Consider the following 18672-nt stretch of genomic DNA (forward strand, 5'->3'; position numbering starts at 1 on the left):
AAAAAATGAGAACCAAAACCTGTCATGTAAAGGTACAAGATCCCAATGATGACTGTAACTGTACTGCATACCTAAAATGTACCAATAAACTCAATGAGAAAAAAATTTAAAATATATATATATTTGTTGTTGTTGTTTTGTTTTGTTTTGTTTTTTGTTTTTTGGTGGCAATGGTAGTGGTAGTGTAGATTGAACCCAGGGCCCTTTGTTCATCCTGCCTCTGCTTCCCAGAGTGCTGTGATTGCAGGCATGTACCACCACACTTGCCTTATTTTATAAAAGAATGTTTATACTCGGACATCTTTTTCTTTCCTTCTCTTCCTCTCCCTACTCTCTCCCTTTTACCTTCCCCTCCTCCTCCCTTCCTCCTTTCCTTCCCTCTCCCTGCTCCACCCCTTCTTCCTTCCCTCCCTTCCCTCCCCTTTGCTGCCCTTTCTTTTTATTGTTGGGGATCTGATCTAGAACCTCACAGCCTTGCACATACCAGGCAACCACTCTACCACTCAGTGCCTTAATTAAATAGTTGTGAAATTATGTATTACTTTTGTATAAAAAGGAAAATATAGATGAAATGAATTGGTTAAAGTATTCCTAAAACTTCCCATTCAGAGAGTGATCCTTCTAAATTACCCACAGTATCTTTCTATGTAGCATCTTCCTCTGCACCATCAGGAATGTGCAGGTACAAACAAATTCTTGTAAGAACTAAGGTCATTGGTGGTAGGCTTTCTTAAATTAACTTTCCAGTTATATAGAGCCAGTTTACTTCAGAATCCTGTGTCAAAAATCTTGAGATCTTTCTCTCCCTCTCCCTCTTCTTTCCCTTTCAACTGTTCCCTATAACCTTTTGTTGCTGTGGGCTTGATGTGCCTCCTTATCTCCTGGTTTTTCCTCTTCAATTACATATATACCCATTCTTTTGATGTTTACATATATGTAAGCGATGAAACTACATTGCAACTTTGCTTAGCTAATGGCTGTTATAAGGAACTATTGATTATCCCAATTTCAAAGATGTTAAAAATGTGAAAAAGTGAACTGTTAAAATTTAGTCAGTCCTAAACATGAGATTGTTCTAATGTTTGACATATTTTTACAGGTAAATTTGTGTATCTGAAATATTGCTGCCTAATAATGTTACTGATAAATCAGACTAACTTTTATAATTATATAGAGTTCATGATTTTTTCCTGTACTATGCAGAACTTTCTTGATGCTACAGAATACTAGCTCAGGTATTTAGATCTTTTACCTTACATTTTAAAAGGGAGCAGAAATTTTTCCAAGATAATAAGCTATTTTGCTCTGCCTTGTCATATGAGATACTCAGCAATTCTCTGCATCAATTTTCTTATCTGTAAATGAGAAATAATACTAATGTCCACCCTAAGAAGTTGTGAATGCCTGGCATGCAGCAAGTGGACATTAGGTAACTATGAATAGGTATTAATTCAGAATTAGTCTTCAAATGTTTTTAATTAAAAATGTTAAGTGACACATTAAATCATAAAACTATACTTATTAGTGACATCCCATGTGATTTTTTGGGGGAGGGTACTGGGGATCGAACTCATCCTTGTGCTTGCAAGGCAGGTGGCAGAACCATGTGATGTTTTGATACATGTGTACATTGTGTAATTAGGATAAAATATCTCTTCATTTGTCATTTCTTCTGATTAAAAACACTCAAAATTTCTTCCAGGTTTTTGAGATATGCAATACATAATCATTGTCTGTAGTTACCCTACGGTGCTGTAGCATACTAGAACTCTTATTCCTAACTACAATTTAGTACCTTTATAGCCACAGTTTACTACACTGATCACCTTTTCTCCATCTCTCCCTTTTTCTACTCTACAACCTACAATTTTCTACACTTTATTGCAAATGATAAGATTTTATTATTTTTAATGGCTGAGTAACATTCTGTTTTGTATGAATACCATATTTTCTTTATTCATCAATGGATATATATTTCAGTTGTTTCCATTTCTTGGCAATTATAACTAGCGCTGAGATATACACAAGATGCAGATGTCTTTTTGACCTACTGAATCATTTCTGTGGGATATATACTCAGGAATAGGTCTGCTAAATTATAGTAGTTCTACTTTTAATTTTTAAAAAAATTTTGAGGAACTTTCGTACTGTCTTCCATAATGGCTGAACTAAGTACTTTACATTCCCACAACAGTGTTCAAGGTTTTCCAGGAGTAGTAGCACAAGCCTGTAATCCTAGCACTAGGAAGCTGAGGCAGAAGGATCACCACATCACACTCAGCATAGTGAGTTCAAGGCCTGCCTCAACTGCATAGTGAGACCCTATCTCAAAAAACTGTGTGCAAGGCTTCCCTTTTTGCCACATTCTTTATTATTTATTTATTTATTTTTGGTATTTTCAGACAGGGTTTCACTATGTAGTTGAGACTGACTGGAACTCACTATGTAGCCCAGGCTGGTCTCAAACTCACAGCGATCCTCCTGTCTCAGCCTCCCGAGTGCTGGGATTACAGGTGTGTGCCACCACACCCGGCTCTTTTGCCACATTCTTTCCAGCACTTAATATCTTTATAATCTTTTCGATAATAACTATGCTCAGTGGGGTTAGGTGCTATCTCATTGTGGTTTTATTTTACATTTCCCTAGTTAATATATTGAGCATTTTTTCATATACCTTTTGGTCATCTGTATTTCTTGTTTGGAGGAATATGTATTTGAGTGTATAACTCTTTTTTATTTTTATTGAGTTTAGTGGTACGTTTTAGGTGTACCTTATGATCACATTCATCATTGAGAATTTGTACCTGTATATGATATATCTTGATTCTTTTTTTTTTCCTCATTCCCCTGCCTTCTCTTTAACCCCTCTACCCTTCCCTATATACATAAGCTTCGTTTTCATTTTTTAAATCCGGATATTTTTCTTTTTGGTAGTGAAGTTTTTTGGTTTTTGTTTTTGAGGTGGGGTCTCACCATGTAGCTCAGGTTGGTCTTGAATTCTCATTGATCTTCTTGTCAGCTTCCCAAATCCTGGAATTACACTTATCATGACCAGTTTGGTGATGAATTTTTGTAGTTCTTTATATATTCTGGATATTAACCCTATCAGACCTGTATTTTGCAAATATTTTCTCTCATTTTGTAGTTTCTCTTTTCACTTTGATGATTGTTTCATTTGCTGTATAGACACTTTTTAATTTGCTGCCATCTTTTGGTCTATTTTTGCTTTTGCTACCTATGGTTTTGAGATATTGCCCCCAAAAATTTCTTTCCCATGCTCATATCCTGATGTATTTCCATGATATTTTCTTCTAGTAGTTTTGTTGTTTCAGATCTTAAGATTTCAGTCTTCAATCTCTATTGGGTTGACTTTTGTGACTGGTCAGAGGAGTCTAGTTTCATTCTTTTACTTACATATAGATACCCGTTTTCTTAGCAACATTTATTGAAGAGACTGCTTGTCCTCCAGTGCTTGTCCTCAACTACTTTGTCAAAAATCAGTTGGCTGCTGATGTGTGGCTTTGCTTCTAGGTTCTCTGTTTTGTTCCACTGTACTATGTTATCTGTCTTTATGCCAGTAACATGCTGGTTTGATTACTGTAGCTATGTAGTATACCTTAAAATCAGATAGTGTAATGCCTCTTGCTTTCTTTTTTCTCAAGATTGGTGAAGCTAGTTAAAAATAGCAATATATTGCTTTTAGTTATTTTGGGGTTTTAGTGATTCCATACAAATTTTAGCATTGTTTTCTCAGTTCTATAAAGAATGTCATTCGTGGTTTGATAGGGATAACATTGAATCTGTTGATTTTAAATGTGTGGACATTTTAACAATATTGATGCTTCATAAACTCCCTCTCTCCTTCCTTCTTTTTCCTTCCTTCTTTCTTTTCCTTTTATATCCTGTTAAATTTATTTTATCAGTGTTTCATGAATTTCATTATAGAGAGCTTTCCCTTCTTTATTTAAATGTATTCCTAGGATTTTTTTTTTTTTTTTTTTTGTATCAGGGATCAAACTCAGGTCCTTGTGCTTGTTAGGTAGGTGACGGCACCACTGAACTAAATCCCTGGCCCTATTCCTATAAATTTTGAGGGGTTTTTTTCTGGAGGGGGAGCTAAGTGGATGACTTTCTTGATTTCTATTTTAGATGGTTCACTATTGGCATATAACAATGCTATTTGTTTTTGTACATTTATTTTGTATCCTGTAACTTTGCCAGATTTAATAGGTCTGTTTTTGGTAGAGTCTTTGGATTTTCTGTATGTGTGTGTGTATATATATATGATCCTTTTGTTACAGTGACAGTTCAACTTGCTCTTTTCCAACTTAGATGCTCATTGTCTCTTTCCTTTGCCTGATTGCTCTGGCTAGGACTTCTAGTACCATTTTGAATAAAAGTGGTAAAAGAGACCATCCTTTACTTTGTTTGAATCTTACAGAGAAGGCTTTCAGCTTTAGAGAAGTCTTTCAGTTTTTCTTTATTAAGCATATAGCCTCTATTGTGTTAAGGTATTTTCCTTATGTCTATTTAATTCAGTGTTTTTATCATGAAGTGATGTCGATTTTATCAAATCCCTTTTCTTCATCTTTTGAGATAATATGGTTTTGTTCTTCACTCTGTTGATGTGGTATATCTTGTTTACTGATTTGCGTATTTTGAATTACCCTTGCATCCCTGGGATGAATGACACTTGAGCATGGTGAATAATACACTATTATATTGAGATTGCTTATATTTCATTGAGGATTTTTCCATCTATGTTTATCAAGGATATTGACCTGTAGTTTTCTTGTGTCATTGCTTGTTAAGCTTTAAAAAATATGTTTTGTAGTGCTGGGAGCTAAACTAAGGCCTTGCACGTAGTAAACAAGTGCTCCAACACTGAGCTAAATCTCATGGCCCCCTTTTCAGAAAAATTTTTAAGTGATATTACAGAATTATCTCAATATTTGTTCTTTATTGATTCTGGGAGGCACAAGTACCAGAAATAACCAAACAGCCAAGAGAAATTATTTTGGCTGTGAAGGTTAGTGAGTCACAAGGCAATAGACATTGACAAGTTCTAGCTTGTTCGTTGAGTATCAAACAAGGGGAAAAAACTGGGATAAAATTTTCATGTCAAAATGTATCAAGTACCAAATTCAGTGAATTTCAAAGCAATGAAGTACCAAGGTATGACTCTATCTAAATGTGATTATTGAAAATGAATGCATATTTTATTTTTAACTTTTTCTTTGTAGACAGTTAAAAGAAGAACATAACAATGGAAAAGAAAAATTAAGGATTATGGCTGTGAGAAATTCAGAAGTTATGGCACAACTGACTGAATCTAGGCAAAGTATCCTGAAGTTAGAAAGTGAATTAGAGGACAAAGATGAAATACTGAGAGAGAAATTCTCGCTAATGAATGAAAATCGAGAATTGAAGGTCCGAATTGCAATGCAGAATGAACGACTGGATTTGTGTCAGCAGGAAATAGAAAACTCAAGGATAGAACTAAGAAGCTTGGAAAAAATAATATCCCAGTTACCAGTAAGCATATATGAAAAGAACTGTGCTGTACTTGATTACATAATGGAAGAGAAAGATTTCATTGATGTATTATGAAAGACTATCATTTTTTGGTTTCTTTATTAGCTTCAGTTTTTTTCCTTTTTTTTTTTTTTTTTTGAGACAGGGTCTCACTATGTAGTTGAGACTGACCTGGAACTCACTATGTAACCCACACTGGTCTCGAACTCACATTGATCCTCCTGTCTCAGCCTCCCTAGTGCTAGGATTACAGGCGTGCGCCACCACGCCCGGCTTTCAGGTTTTTTTTTTGTTTTAAATGTACTTTCAGTCACCTCTTTCTTTTCTCTCTAATCCTTGTATTTTTCCCGTTTAACTTTTTTATTCCCTTTTTTTTTTTTTTTTGAGGCAGAGCCTTTATACAGTTTAAGCTGGCCTTAAACTCACTGTGTAGCCCAGGCTGGCCTCAAACTCAGAGCGTTCCTCCTGGCTCAGCCTCCTGAATGTTGGGATTTTAGGCATGTGCCACCAGGCCTGGCTTCAACCTTTCTATTCTTACATCCTTTCTTAGTTTTTCAGAAGCCGTATCTAGGAGTAGCACAGAAATTTTTGAAAAACAGCTTTATAGACATCATTTGCATACTGTAAAATTCATCCTTCGAAAGTAATTATTCATTGAGTTTTAGTAAATGTACAAGTTTTGTAATAGTCACCACAATACAATTTCAAACCTTTCTGTCATCTCCAAAAGATTACTTGTACAATTTTATAATCAATGCCTCCATACCTATACTCATACACTTTGGAGAACATTAATAGTTTCTGCTTCTATGGATTTATCTTTTATGAATATTTCGCTTGAATGAAGTCATAGTGGTCTTTTGTGTGTGTCATTTCACATTTTTAATATCTTTGAGGTCATTCATATGTCAATATTTCATTTTTTAATTGTCCATAATATTCCATTGTGTGGATATACCACATTTTATTTAAAATTAGAATCACCAGTTGATGGACATTTATATTATTCACACTTTTTGGCTATTATGAATAAGGCTGCTGTGAGTATTTACACAGAAGCCTTTGTATGGACATGTTTTTATTTCTCTTGGGTAGATATCTCGGAGAATTACTAAGTCATATGGTAAATTCTTGCTAAACTGTTTTCCAAAATGGACACAACCTTTTACATTCTCAAGTAGTAATGGATGGGCATCTTCTCCACATCCTTATTAACACATATTGTCTGTCTGTCTGTTTATACCATCTAGTGAGTGTGATGTGGTACTCATACTGTAGTTTTAATTTGCATTTCTTCGATGGCCAATAATAAGCAACTTTACATGTTCTTTTAGAATGACATAGAACTGGCCTGGACCTGTAACTTGATGGTGAAACATTTACTCAGCATGCACAGAGCCCTCTGTTCAGTCTCTAGCACTGCAAAATGAGGAAATGAATGAATGAATGAATGAATAGAATGTCATAGAACTCTGAAATGTTTTTGTGGTAATGGTCTGCCACCTTTTCTCTTATTGCTTGTATTTATGAATGTAGGTTGTGTCCTGTGGTAGATTCTTACCAGTTTTGAGCTTATGAACCAAGCTGAAAGAATCATAGAAATCATCTGATTCAATATCATTTTATCAGCAAAGAAATACAGATTCAAAGAAGTAAACAGTGTAGCAAGTTAAAGAATTTAAACTGGAACAGCTGATTCTTGGCTCCCAACCCTCTGCTGTATCTGCATTCTACGATGCTGAATATTTGCTAAGATTTTTAATATACTGTGTTTTCTTTTGAAATTGAAATTAATCATATGCATTCTTTTTAAATTGAAATTCTCTTTTTTGCTCAGTGTCAACAATTATTTGATACATGATTCTGAAAGTGTACAGCAGTATATACTAGATCCTGTTTCATGAAGTGCTAACATTGATGTGGTTTGGAAATGTGGATTTTTATTCATTTCTAAAAAGTATGATTTGGTTATAGTTAGAAGCTGGTAGTCATTAAGAACAGGGCTGGGGATTTAGCACAGTGGTGCCGCCGCCTGCCTAGCAAGCGCAAAGTCCTATGTTTATGTTTGATCCCTGGTACCAAAAAAAAAAAGAATATATTTTGCTCATTTTCATAACTATTTTTAAAGATTCAGTATTTTTCATTCATGAAGAAAAGTACAGAGACCAATGCAGCTTAGCCATTTGTAATATATAGGACACATGTTGCTATATCAACTTGAGATATTTTTAAAATTAACTTTACAGGTAAAGCCTCTTTATATAGTTTATCTGATCCATTTTCTTTCTCCTTAAAACAGCAACTATTCTGCAGTCCATGTGTATCTTTCTCATCCATACTTTATTGCCACATATAAATACATCTAGAAATACACATATTGCTTAATGCATTTTGAAAAGTATACCACTGTAATTTTTTTGCTCATTATGAATAACTTGAGTTTACTTTAACTGTCACAGTTTTCCTATTATCTTAATATTTGATGCATTCTCCTATTGATGGACATTAGGTTGTTTCCATTAAATTGGTATAATTTTTCAGTTTTTGAGTTTTAAATAAGAAACAGTTACATCCCACATTCATACTACAAATGTATAAATGTTTGTTTTTAAACTTTCAGTTAAAAAGAGAAATACTTGGTTTTAAATCATCTCATTCCAATCACCAAATGAATAGTTTGTCAAACAAGGAAGAGAGTTGTGTTGGCTGCTGTGAGGCAAATAAATTGATGATTTCAGAATTAAGGTATACTTTTCAGATTTTGAAATTATAGCAAATAGAATTTTTTTGTTGTTGTTGGTAATTAAATTAAGATGCTTATTTGAAAAAATTAAAAATATAAAAGAACCCAGAGAATATTATAACAAACATTTGATTGTACAACTAAGAATCGATTCTTAATATTTTGTGGTAGTTTCAAATATTTTTCTAAATAAAAATTAAAACATTATAGAGTAGGTAACATCTCTTTATCTTTACTGCTAGTTCTATTCTTTCCCTAAATATCCACCATTATGAGTTGGATGTGTATTTTTCTATCCATATTGTATATGTTTATATTTACACACTAATATTAAATGTACTGCATGTTTGTAGTGTTTGTAATTTTTTTTTCCACCCAGCATCATTTTTTGTTGTTTAGTTTTGTTTTTATTTTGAGACGGGCTGGCCTTGAATTCACTTTGTAGCCCAGGCTGAACTTGAGATCCTCTTTCTTTAATGTTTGAGTGATGAGATCACAGGCGTGTGCCACTAGGCCTTGCTAGCATCATTTAAAAAATTCATCCATGAGATAAGTATTGTGACTGATCAATGGATCAATACATGTGACTAGCTTAGTTTTATAATAGTTGCATAGGAATTGAGATTTATACAAAAGATAATTCTTTTCTAGATCTCTGTAAGAACTAAATTATCCATTTTTTATTGGTAGTTACGTTGTTTCTAATTTTTAAAAAAATTATAAACAGCTGCAAAAAAATCCTCATGTAAGGTTCCTTATACATATGTGTAAAATTTTTTCTTACGTATATTTCTAGAAGTTGATTCCCCCCGCCCCTTACTGAGGATCAAACTCAGGACCTTGCACTTTGCCATATAGGCACAACGTCACTGAGCTACATCCCTGGCCCTATATTTCTAAAAGTGAAATTGCTCAGTTGTGGAACGTCTGCATTTTCAAATTTACTAGTTATTAAGTTTGCAAAGTGATTGGTCAATTTATAATCCTACTAAATATATGAGAGTTACTATATCGTAAGTGTTGAACAATATAAAAATTTAAAAATTTTTACCAATTTAGAATGTGAAACTATGTTTTTTTAGAATCTTCCTAATAATTTTTGGCTACTTTTTTGCAGGATTAAGCTTGCAATAAAAGAGGCAGAAATTCAGAAACTTCATGCTAATCTAACTGCAAGTCAGTTAACTCAGAATCTTACTTCTTCTAAGGATAGCCAGGAAAGTAGCAAATTAAATACCTTCGAAACAGAACCTGTAAAACTAGGTGGTAATCAAATAGGTGAGTATCTTATATTGAATTATTTTAATAAATGTTCAGTTCTTAGTGATAGTATTTTTGGTTTGTTTGTTTGTTTGTTTTGATACCGAAGATTGAATTTGGGACCTTGCACTTGCAAGACAGGCAGTGGAATCACTGAGCTAAATCCCCAGCCCATATGTACCTATTTTAAATATATAATTTGGTAAATTTTGTCATGGGTTTGTTTTTTAATATATTTATACTGTTATACAGTATCAGCACAATCAAGACATAAAACATTTCCATCAGTATCCCTTGTACTCCTTTTCAGTTTACTTTAGGTTTAAATTTTTCTTCTTTTTTAACCTCATAAAATATAAGCTTAGATGGTTAATTTAACCTTTCTTCTGATGTAAATATATAAGGGTAAACGTACCTGTAAACAGTACTCTGGCTGTATCTCATTAATTTTTATGTATTGTATTTTCTTTCTTTTTCTTTTCTTTTTTCCAGTACTGGTAACTAATCTCAGGACCTTGCGCTTGCCAGACAGGCATGGTGCCACTGAACCACATCCCTGGCTATGTATTATATTTTCATTTTCATTCAGTTCAAAATATAATACCCCTTATAATTAATTTCTTAACTCTTAGGCTACGTGTGCTTTATTTCCAAATATTGCAAGATTTTCCACATCTTTGCAATCATTAGTGGTGGTCAGACGGCATGTTTAATATGGTTTTTGTTGCTGTTAGGGCTTGAACTGAGGGCTTTCTAAATGCTAAGCGCTGATACTATCACTGAGGTACACCCCCAACCTTGATTTTATATTTTAAAAGTATTTTGAAACTTGGTCTAGTGGACAGCATTTGGTTCATCTTGTTGGATGTTCCAAGGGCACTTGAACAAAAAGCTCTTATCTTTTGCATTTGTTAGGTATTTTATCTTAATATCAGCAATGTCAAGTTGGTACTGTTCTTTAAACCTTCTTTATTATCCATAATGATTTTCTTTGTATTTGTTCTATCAGTTACTGATAGAATAGTATCAAAATTTTCAGATGTATATGTGCTTCTTTACTAATCCTTGTAGTTCTGTCAGTCTTTGCTTCTTATATTTTGAGGATATTATATACCTAATCATTTAAGGTTACTATATCTTCACATTGAATACATCCTTTTATTATACTAAATGTCCCTTTAGTCCCGAGTAATATTCCTTATTTGAAGAGTACTTTGAAATTAATACTATTGCACTTGCAGTTTTTTCTAATTAATGTTTGTCTGGTGTAATTTTTATCCATACTTGGAAACTTTATCTTTGGTGTTTTTTTGTTTGTTTGTTTTGGGGTTTTTTTGTTTTATTTTTTGAGATAGGGTCTCACTATGTAGTTCAGGGTGGCCTTGGACTCACTATGTAGCCCAGGCTGGCCTTGAACTCTGGCGATCCTTCTGTTTCAGCCTTCCCAGTCTTGCAATTATGGAAATGCCCCATCATGCCCAGCTGAACCTTTATCTTTGAATATAAAGTGAATTTCTTATAGAAAACATGTGAGTGGATCTAGCTTTTATTTTTAATCAGTTTTTGCTTTTTTCTTCTTTGTGTTTTTACTTTTTAATTAGAATTTTATTTAGATGTTTAGATTTCTTATATTTAATGCAACTATTGATATTTTTAAATTTAGCCTACCACCTTTGGTTTTTGGTATTGTTTGTTTGTTTAGAGTAGCATTATTCAACTTTTGGTTCTTTTAAAGTATCTGTCTTACATCAACTTAAAGGAGAGAAAGTTTATTTTGCCTAATTATTTCAGATGTTTCAGTCCATTGTCAGCTGGCACCATTGCTTTTAAGCAGGTGGGAAGGCAAAAGCATGGCAGAAAGGTGTGGCAGAAGAAAGTTGGTTGACTCATGGAAGCCAAGTAGCACAGAGAAAACGAAAGAGCCAGAGGAAGGGTCTGCATACCAGAAGTAGTCCCGAAGGTCACACCTCCATGATCCACTCCCTTCAAGTAGACCCTACCTGCTGTTTGTCACTTCCTAATGATGGCATCAAATTATGATCTCATAAGTGAACCAATTGACTGATGAAATTAGAACATTATGACCTAATCACCTGTCCTCTGAATACATGAGAATATTTTAGATCTAAACAGTAACACCAACTTATTTCATTTTGTTCGTCTTTCTTGCCTCCTTTTGAACCAAATATATTTTACCATTTCATTTCTTACCTCTATTAGTATTAATTCATCTATTAATTATACCTCTTTGTTTTCCTTTTTTCAGTGGTTGCCATAAGAGGTTAACAAATTCATCTTTAGCCATAACATTCTATCTTTAAAGACAGTCATTTATTAGCAGCAGAAATAACAAAAAATCCAATATCTAAGTTATGAGAGAGAATAGAGACAAGAATTGTTATGGCTTGTATCTAGATGTCCCCGCAAAACCTCATGCACTTATAGTTGGTGCTTTTAAAAAAATTCATTAATTTTATTGGTACATTTTAGGTATAAAGTATGCTGACATTCATTATTGGGAATTAGTACCTTTATATAATATATCTTGGTTCTTATTTTTTCCCCATTCCCCTGCCCTTCCTTTAACCTCTCCACCCCTCCCTATGCACAAAGACTTTGTTTCTTTTTTCTTTTTTCTCATATTTATTCCTTTACCTTCTTTCCTATCCACTACCCCTCCTACTTCCCCTTCCCCTTTGCACCTTTTCTTCCTATTTCACATCATCAGTTATACAATTTGAATTTTATTTACACTTTTAGATTTTCACACCAGAGAAACTATTTGGTAATTACATGTGTGTATGTCCTATTAATTTCAGTTAAGCGTATGGCCTCAGTGTGCATCCACTTAGCTATAAATGTCTCTAGTTTTTCATTCTTTATGGCTGAGTAGTACTCCATTTTATATTAAAAAAAAAATCTTTATCCAGTCTCCCTTTGATGGGCAACTGGGCTCTTTCCAAGTTTTAGCTATTACAAACTGTGCCACTATGATCATGGGTGCACATATATCACTGGTAGTATTGTTCCTTTAATTCTTTGGGGAAGATACCCAGCAGAGGAGTAGATGGGTCAAATGGGACTTCTAATCCTAGCTTTTTGAGGTTTCTCCACATTGGTTTCCACAGTGGTTGCACCAGTCTGCACTCTCACCAGCAATGAAGGGTTCCTTTCTTCCCACATTCCTGACAGCATTTGTTATTGATGGATTTCACAATTGCAGCCATCCTTTCTGGGGTGAGGTGGAATCTCAGTGTTGATTTCATTTGCATCTCTCAAATGATGAGTGATCTTGAACATTTTTTCATGTTTATTTGCTATTTCTACTTCTGAGAAATGTCTTCATTTCAGATGTCCATTTTTGAATTGGGTCTTTAAATTTACGAGGTCTAATTTTTTATGATTCTCCTATGATTCTGATAGGATTTCTTTTGTATGTGATTAGTTTCTTTTCTCTGCTTATAGTATTTTGTTCTTCTGTTGGGTTTCTGGAATCTTAACTGTTACATGCCTGGGGTAGATTTTTTTATATGCCTCACTTTTCTGTATGTTCAAATCTTTTACCCTGCTTGGGATGTTTTCTGCCATTACTTCTGAGAACTTCTTTTTAATGTCATTTGCACTATATCCTGTTTTTTCATTGGCTCTGATCAGTCTTATGTTATTCTTCTTCACATCATCCAGCTGCAGCTGAATTGGTTTCTCATGGTCCCTTACTATTTTTGAGAAATTTTTCTTTTTCTGGTCACTAATTGCAATCCTGTCTTCTATGTCTGATGTTCTATCCTCACATTGGCTCATTCTGCTATGTAAACTTTCAGTGGAGGTTTTTTTTGTTTTGTTTTATTTTGGTACTGATGATCGAACTCAGGTCCCTGCACTTGCAAGACAGGTGGTGGAACCACTGAGCTAAATCCCCAGCCCTCAGTGGAGGTTTTAATCTCCAGGATATCTGTTTGCATCTGTTTTATGGATTACATTTGTTTCCTGTGCTGGAATTCCATCATGTTCCTCAGCTCCTCTATTTTTTTTTAATCTGCGTCTATTCTAGAGTTATTAATCATGTCTTTCACTGTGAACAGAATCTTTGTTATTATGTGAGAAATTAGTTCTGATTTTATTTTTTCCAGATCTCCTTTCCTTACCAGTTCAGGGAATCCAGGTGGTTGAGAATCAGATTGTTCCATCTCATTACCCTTTGGGGTTGCCTTAGGTGATCTGGAAGTCTGGTTTTGAGACTTGCTTATGTGTCTTTTCATTTCAACAGATGCATACTGCTGTGCCTTTGTTGAGGCAACTCTTTGCTTGTGCAGTGAGCTTCATTTCTCAACAAGCCTCAGAGAGGCCTTCTCTGCTGCTCACCACTGTACCAGGTCCTTGATTCCTCCACTGTGTTGCTGTCCAGGCAATGTTCTGGGTGGGGCCCTGGCTAGGACTTGGGCACCTGTGCCCACTGTTGTCTATGCAGGCTTCTAACTGGGTTCTCAGGTAGGGCTTTTAAGCAGTGGCTGAATCTAGGGTGTATGATACTGGGGTTAAGAGTTTGTGTAACTAAATGGGTTTAGCATAGTTCTGGATTTGGATAATGGAAGCCTCACCCTGGTTTTGGCTAGCACCAATCAATAGGCTTCTAGCCTTGATAGAATATAGAGGATAAAAAGAATGTAGACTTGTGGCTTTCTTGCTGCTTGCTACCTCCTGTCTGCCCTGCTGTGGATTATGTCTCCTCAGCCATGCCCCTCTGCCATGCAGTCTTGCCTGGAGCCAGCCAATCATGGGCTGAAATTTCTACAAACTATGAGCTGAAATAAATCTTTCTTCCTTTACCTTTAGGAGTTGGGTACTTTGTTTCAGAAGCAAAAAAAAGTAACCAAGACAGGATGATATGATTAGAGGACATGTTAATTATTAGAGGTGGTGATAAATATAAATTATCATAGGTTTTCTGACATCAAAGAAGAATATTGCCAATGGCGTACAGGTAGCCTAGAAAATGAAATATTGTGTACATGGAGAATTGATTGAAAATGACTACTTATTCCGCCCTTGAAGGCAAAGTCTGACCTTGTTTTTACATTTGTGTTCTTATGTAATCACCTACATTATTACTGTTTAATTAAAGCATTCCTGAAAGCTCAGTTACTATAGAGTAGATATATATCTTTGTACTATAGAAAGGACATAGCCAAGCAACTACCTCTGTAAGACCTCTGTAGTTTATAAAAATATCAGTCTTCATCTGCTAGATTTTAGAGAAATATATGACTAGGAAAGATACACTGTTTGCCTCTTGGGACCTGCTACATTATGGTACATAAAATTAGTCTCAATGATCTCACATTGTCCAAATAAATTTTATAATTAATGATAGATTAAGGAAACAGGGCATTTTAAAAAGTTTCTTTACAATGATTTTCATTTTAAAAAAGGATCTTAAAAAGTGGGAAACAGTTTTAAACTTTTGACACAAAAATAATTTTTAGTTATGTAGGAAAGTGAATGATTCAAAAGAGCTTTCCCCTTCCTTGTTGTGTATTTAACTTAGAAAGTGCTTTACTTAGATCTTGGCTCAATGGTGCCATCTGTAATCTCAGCAGTCTGGGAGACTGAGGCAGGAGAATTGTAAGCTCAAGCCTCCATACCACAAAAACAAAACAAAAAACTGATTTACTTGTCATATTCATTACATGTTTTCCTTATTGTATGTCTCATTTTGAATCCCTTTTAGGTATTCTTTAAATCAGAAACTAAACTCTATGTATGATCCAGTTTTTTGTTTTAACAGATTTTTATTCTTGAAACTTAGTTCAGAATTGTTTTCTTTTTGTGTGTATTAGCAGAGAAAATAAAAAATCGAAGTCAACATACTGTGAACAAGCAGTATGAAAGAGAAAGGCAAAAACTTACTACTGGAATAGAGGAACTGCGTACGAAGCTGATGCAAATAGAAGCTGAGAATTCTGATTTGAAGGTTAACATGGCTCACAGAACTAGTCAGTTTCAGCTGATTCAAGAGGAGCTGCTAGAGAAAGCTTCGAACTCTAGTAAACTAGAGAGTGAAGTAAGCTTGGAATTAGCTGGGTATATGTGTTAAATTTTGATAGGAAAAAGATGTGAGGTTTTGTAATGATTAAGGCTAGATTTCTAAGTTTCTTTTTTGTAAAATGGTACCACATAAATTATAAATTCCTTTAAAAATTCTATTTGGGAGTTCTTCTGTTTTAATTTTTTAAATAAAAACATGTTGCACTTTTTATTTATAAATCATTTCCATAGACAGATTACTAAACATGACAACAAACATGGTTCTTCCATCTTTTATGACTAGAAAAATAAATCATTTTAATAGCAATCTAAATTCACCTACTGCTTCCAGAGAAATTAATGCATTACATGTACAAGTAAATACTGCTATATTTTTATATAGAATTCCAAACAGTCTGTTAAGTGAATTTCTAGTAACTTTCTGCTAATAAGAACTGAACTTCATAAAATATAAATATTTTATAAATCTTGCATTTTAATTATGATTAATCTGTGGAAATATATAGTACAATTCTATCACCTATCCATAATTAGGTACAAGTATATAGGAAAAAAATTGTACTATGGTCAGAGAGACTTCTTAGGTGAAACAGTGGCTTTATTCCCAACATCCCTCCTGAGTTTTAATTTTTTAAAATAGCCCCATTTTCCCTAGTGGCTAAAAGGCCTTAGAATGGATGAAACAAATTCTGTGATTCAGTATTTCTTAAAGTATTTTACTGTAAGTTAATATAGTTAATACATATTTATAATAATTTGTATTATGTAGTTGGAAGAAAAGAAGAGGCAATAGTGGACTGTAAATTTTATCAAATGTCAGAGCCACCTAGGAACCCTGCCAGATTTCTAGGTCCTGTTCTAGCAATTTTCATTCAGTAGGTTTGGGGGATGGTTCAGGAATCAATTTTAAGTAACTGTATGTGAATCTAATACAGATGTGCTATGTAATACATGTTTTATGAATATGTGATATTCATTTTCACTGCAGACAGGAAAAGGATGCCTCAATATATAACTGTGGACCAGGACTACATGTGTATGTGTTATACTCAACTATTAAACCAAAAGCTGCACTCATCTATAAGGGCATTTAAGAATGTCTGTTTTCATATCTCAAAGCCAAGTCTAACGACGAGACTTAAGGGATTGGAACTTAATAAGAAAAGAGGAACAAATATTTGATGTTAGGATGCAAAGTCATTACTTTTTAAAACTAATTTTGTATTTATTTCAATGTGTTTTAGATGACAAAGAAATGTTCTCAACTTTTAACACTAGAGAAACAGCTGGAAGATAAAATAGTTGCTTATTCCTCTATTGCTGTAAAAAATGCAGAACTTGAACAGGAGCTTATGGTAAAATTCACTCTTTTTGCTGTAAATTTACTGTGACATTAAGGCACTTAGCTTGTAGCATAATTGCTTTTCTGTAATTATAAATTATACCAAATAGGAAAATATAAATTTTAAGCTCTTCTAATCTTTTTCTTTTGTTTTTTTATTTTTAGGTTAATAGACTAATATGTCAAGTTGTTGTCCAAGTTTTGTTATTTTTTTAATCTTAATAAAATTGAAGGAATGGTAATTCTTTCATATGTCTTAATGTTTTAAAGTAGTTTAATCTCATTTTACAATATTAACTATTAGAGTTCTTTGAAGAATAGAATATGACAAATATAAGGAACTGATATTTATGAAAACTGGCTTTTAATTATATTCTTCTAAAGTGCCTTGTATTTGTAGGAAAAGAATGAAAAAATAAGGAGTCTGGAAACCAATATAAATACAGAACATGAGAAAATTTGTTTAGCTTTTGAGAAAGCAAAGAAAATTCATCTTGAACAGCATAAAGAAATGGAAAAACAGATTGAAAGAGTAAGTAATGCATACTTAATGCTGAAAAGAAGCTTAAACAATACTAGACTTGTATTATTTATTTTGTAGGTGAAGAAACAAAGAAAAGGTAGTGGCAAGAGCTATAATTAGAATCTCATTTCATGTGTGTGTGTGTGTGTGTGTGTGTGTGTTACTGAAGACTGAACCCAGGGCCTTGTAAATGCTAAATAGGCACTGTACCACTGAGCTACACCTCCAGACAGCCAGTATTTTTTTTAGTATAGTATGACTTCCACTTCAGTTTTACATTATCAAAGTAATAGTGATTCTGCCCTGCACCTGCCTTGCAAGCGCAAGGTCCTAAGTTTGATCCCCAGTACCAAGAAAAAAAAAGAAGTAATAGTGATTCTGTACACTTTGTACTCTCTGTAGTCTCTATAGACTCTCTAGATTCTCTGGTCTGATCAAAAGAAAAATAATAATAAAGGAAATTTGGAATCTCAAGAATGAACAAAGCACTACAAAAATAGTAATTATTTGGATAAATATAATGGGATTTTTCCTGTGAAGATTTTAATATCTATGACAATAAAAAAAATACAACATTTTCTGGCATGGAATGTTGCTGTATTACATGTGAAAACTACATTACGAAGGAGGCAGTTATAGGGAACTATATTATTACAAAGCTCTACATTTCACTTTGAGTGGCAAAAATATTCTCAGTAAAAAGTAAAAAATATGTAAACATAATCTTTAGAGTGACTACTAAAATACTGTTGAGATACAGTAAAAAAAGGTAATAGATAAATTAAAGTTTGAAAATATTCAAGTAATTTAAAAGAAATCTGGAAAAGAGAAACAAGAAAGAAGAGACAGAGCAATACTAAAATATGGTTAAATTTAGTCATATCAAAGTTACTTTTGCACCAAATAAGACTGGAATTGTGAGACTGGATTTTTAACAATAAGACTCATATATATAGTCTTCAAGAAATTCATTTAAGGACCAGGGATTTAGCTCAGTGGCACCATGCCTGCTTTGCAGGAGCAAGGTCATGAGTTCAATCCCTGGTACCAAAAAGAAAAAAAGAAAGTAATTTAAAATACATAGACAGGTTAAATGTAAAAGGACATAAGAAGATGTATCAGGTAACCACTAATCAAAAGAATACTAGAGCCTGTGATTTAGCTCAGTGGTGTCACCACCTGCCTCACAAGCAGAAGGTCTGGAGTTCAATCCCTGGTACCAAA

The 18672-nt window shown here is 33.8% G+C and overlaps 1 protein-coding gene across 9 annotated transcripts in view; it reads left to right on the forward strand.

Moving 5' to 3' along the window:
* Nucleotides 1–18672, forward strand: part of Ccdc18 (coiled-coil domain containing 18) — a 114182-nt gene that overhangs the window by 39504 nt on the left and 56006 nt on the right. For 8 of the 9 annotated variants that reach the window (XM_010644892.2, XM_010644895.2, XM_033758153.1 and 5 more), the window contains 6 exons: nucleotides 5244–5535; nucleotides 8156–8280; nucleotides 9396–9556; nucleotides 15376–15599; nucleotides 16828–16938; nucleotides 17326–17457. In XM_010644892.2, coding sequence (XP_010643194.1) covers nucleotides 5244–5535; nucleotides 8156–8280; nucleotides 9396–9556; nucleotides 15376–15599; nucleotides 16828–16938; nucleotides 17326–17457 — 1045 coding nt within the window. The remainder of the gene's footprint in view (nucleotides 1–5243; nucleotides 5536–8155; nucleotides 8281–9395; nucleotides 9557–15375; nucleotides 15600–16827; nucleotides 16939–17325; nucleotides 17458–18672) is intronic. The other variant, XM_010644893.2, reaches the window with a different exon arrangement.

The sequence above is a fragment of the Fukomys damarensis genome, unplaced genomic scaffold (assembly GCF_012274545.1).
Source record: "Fukomys damarensis isolate Sample0158 unplaced genomic scaffold, DMR_v1.0_HiC HiC_scaffold_33, whole genome shotgun sequence".
In the NCBI taxonomy this organism is placed as follows: Eukaryota; Metazoa; Chordata; class Mammalia; order Rodentia; family Bathyergidae; genus Fukomys; species Fukomys damarensis.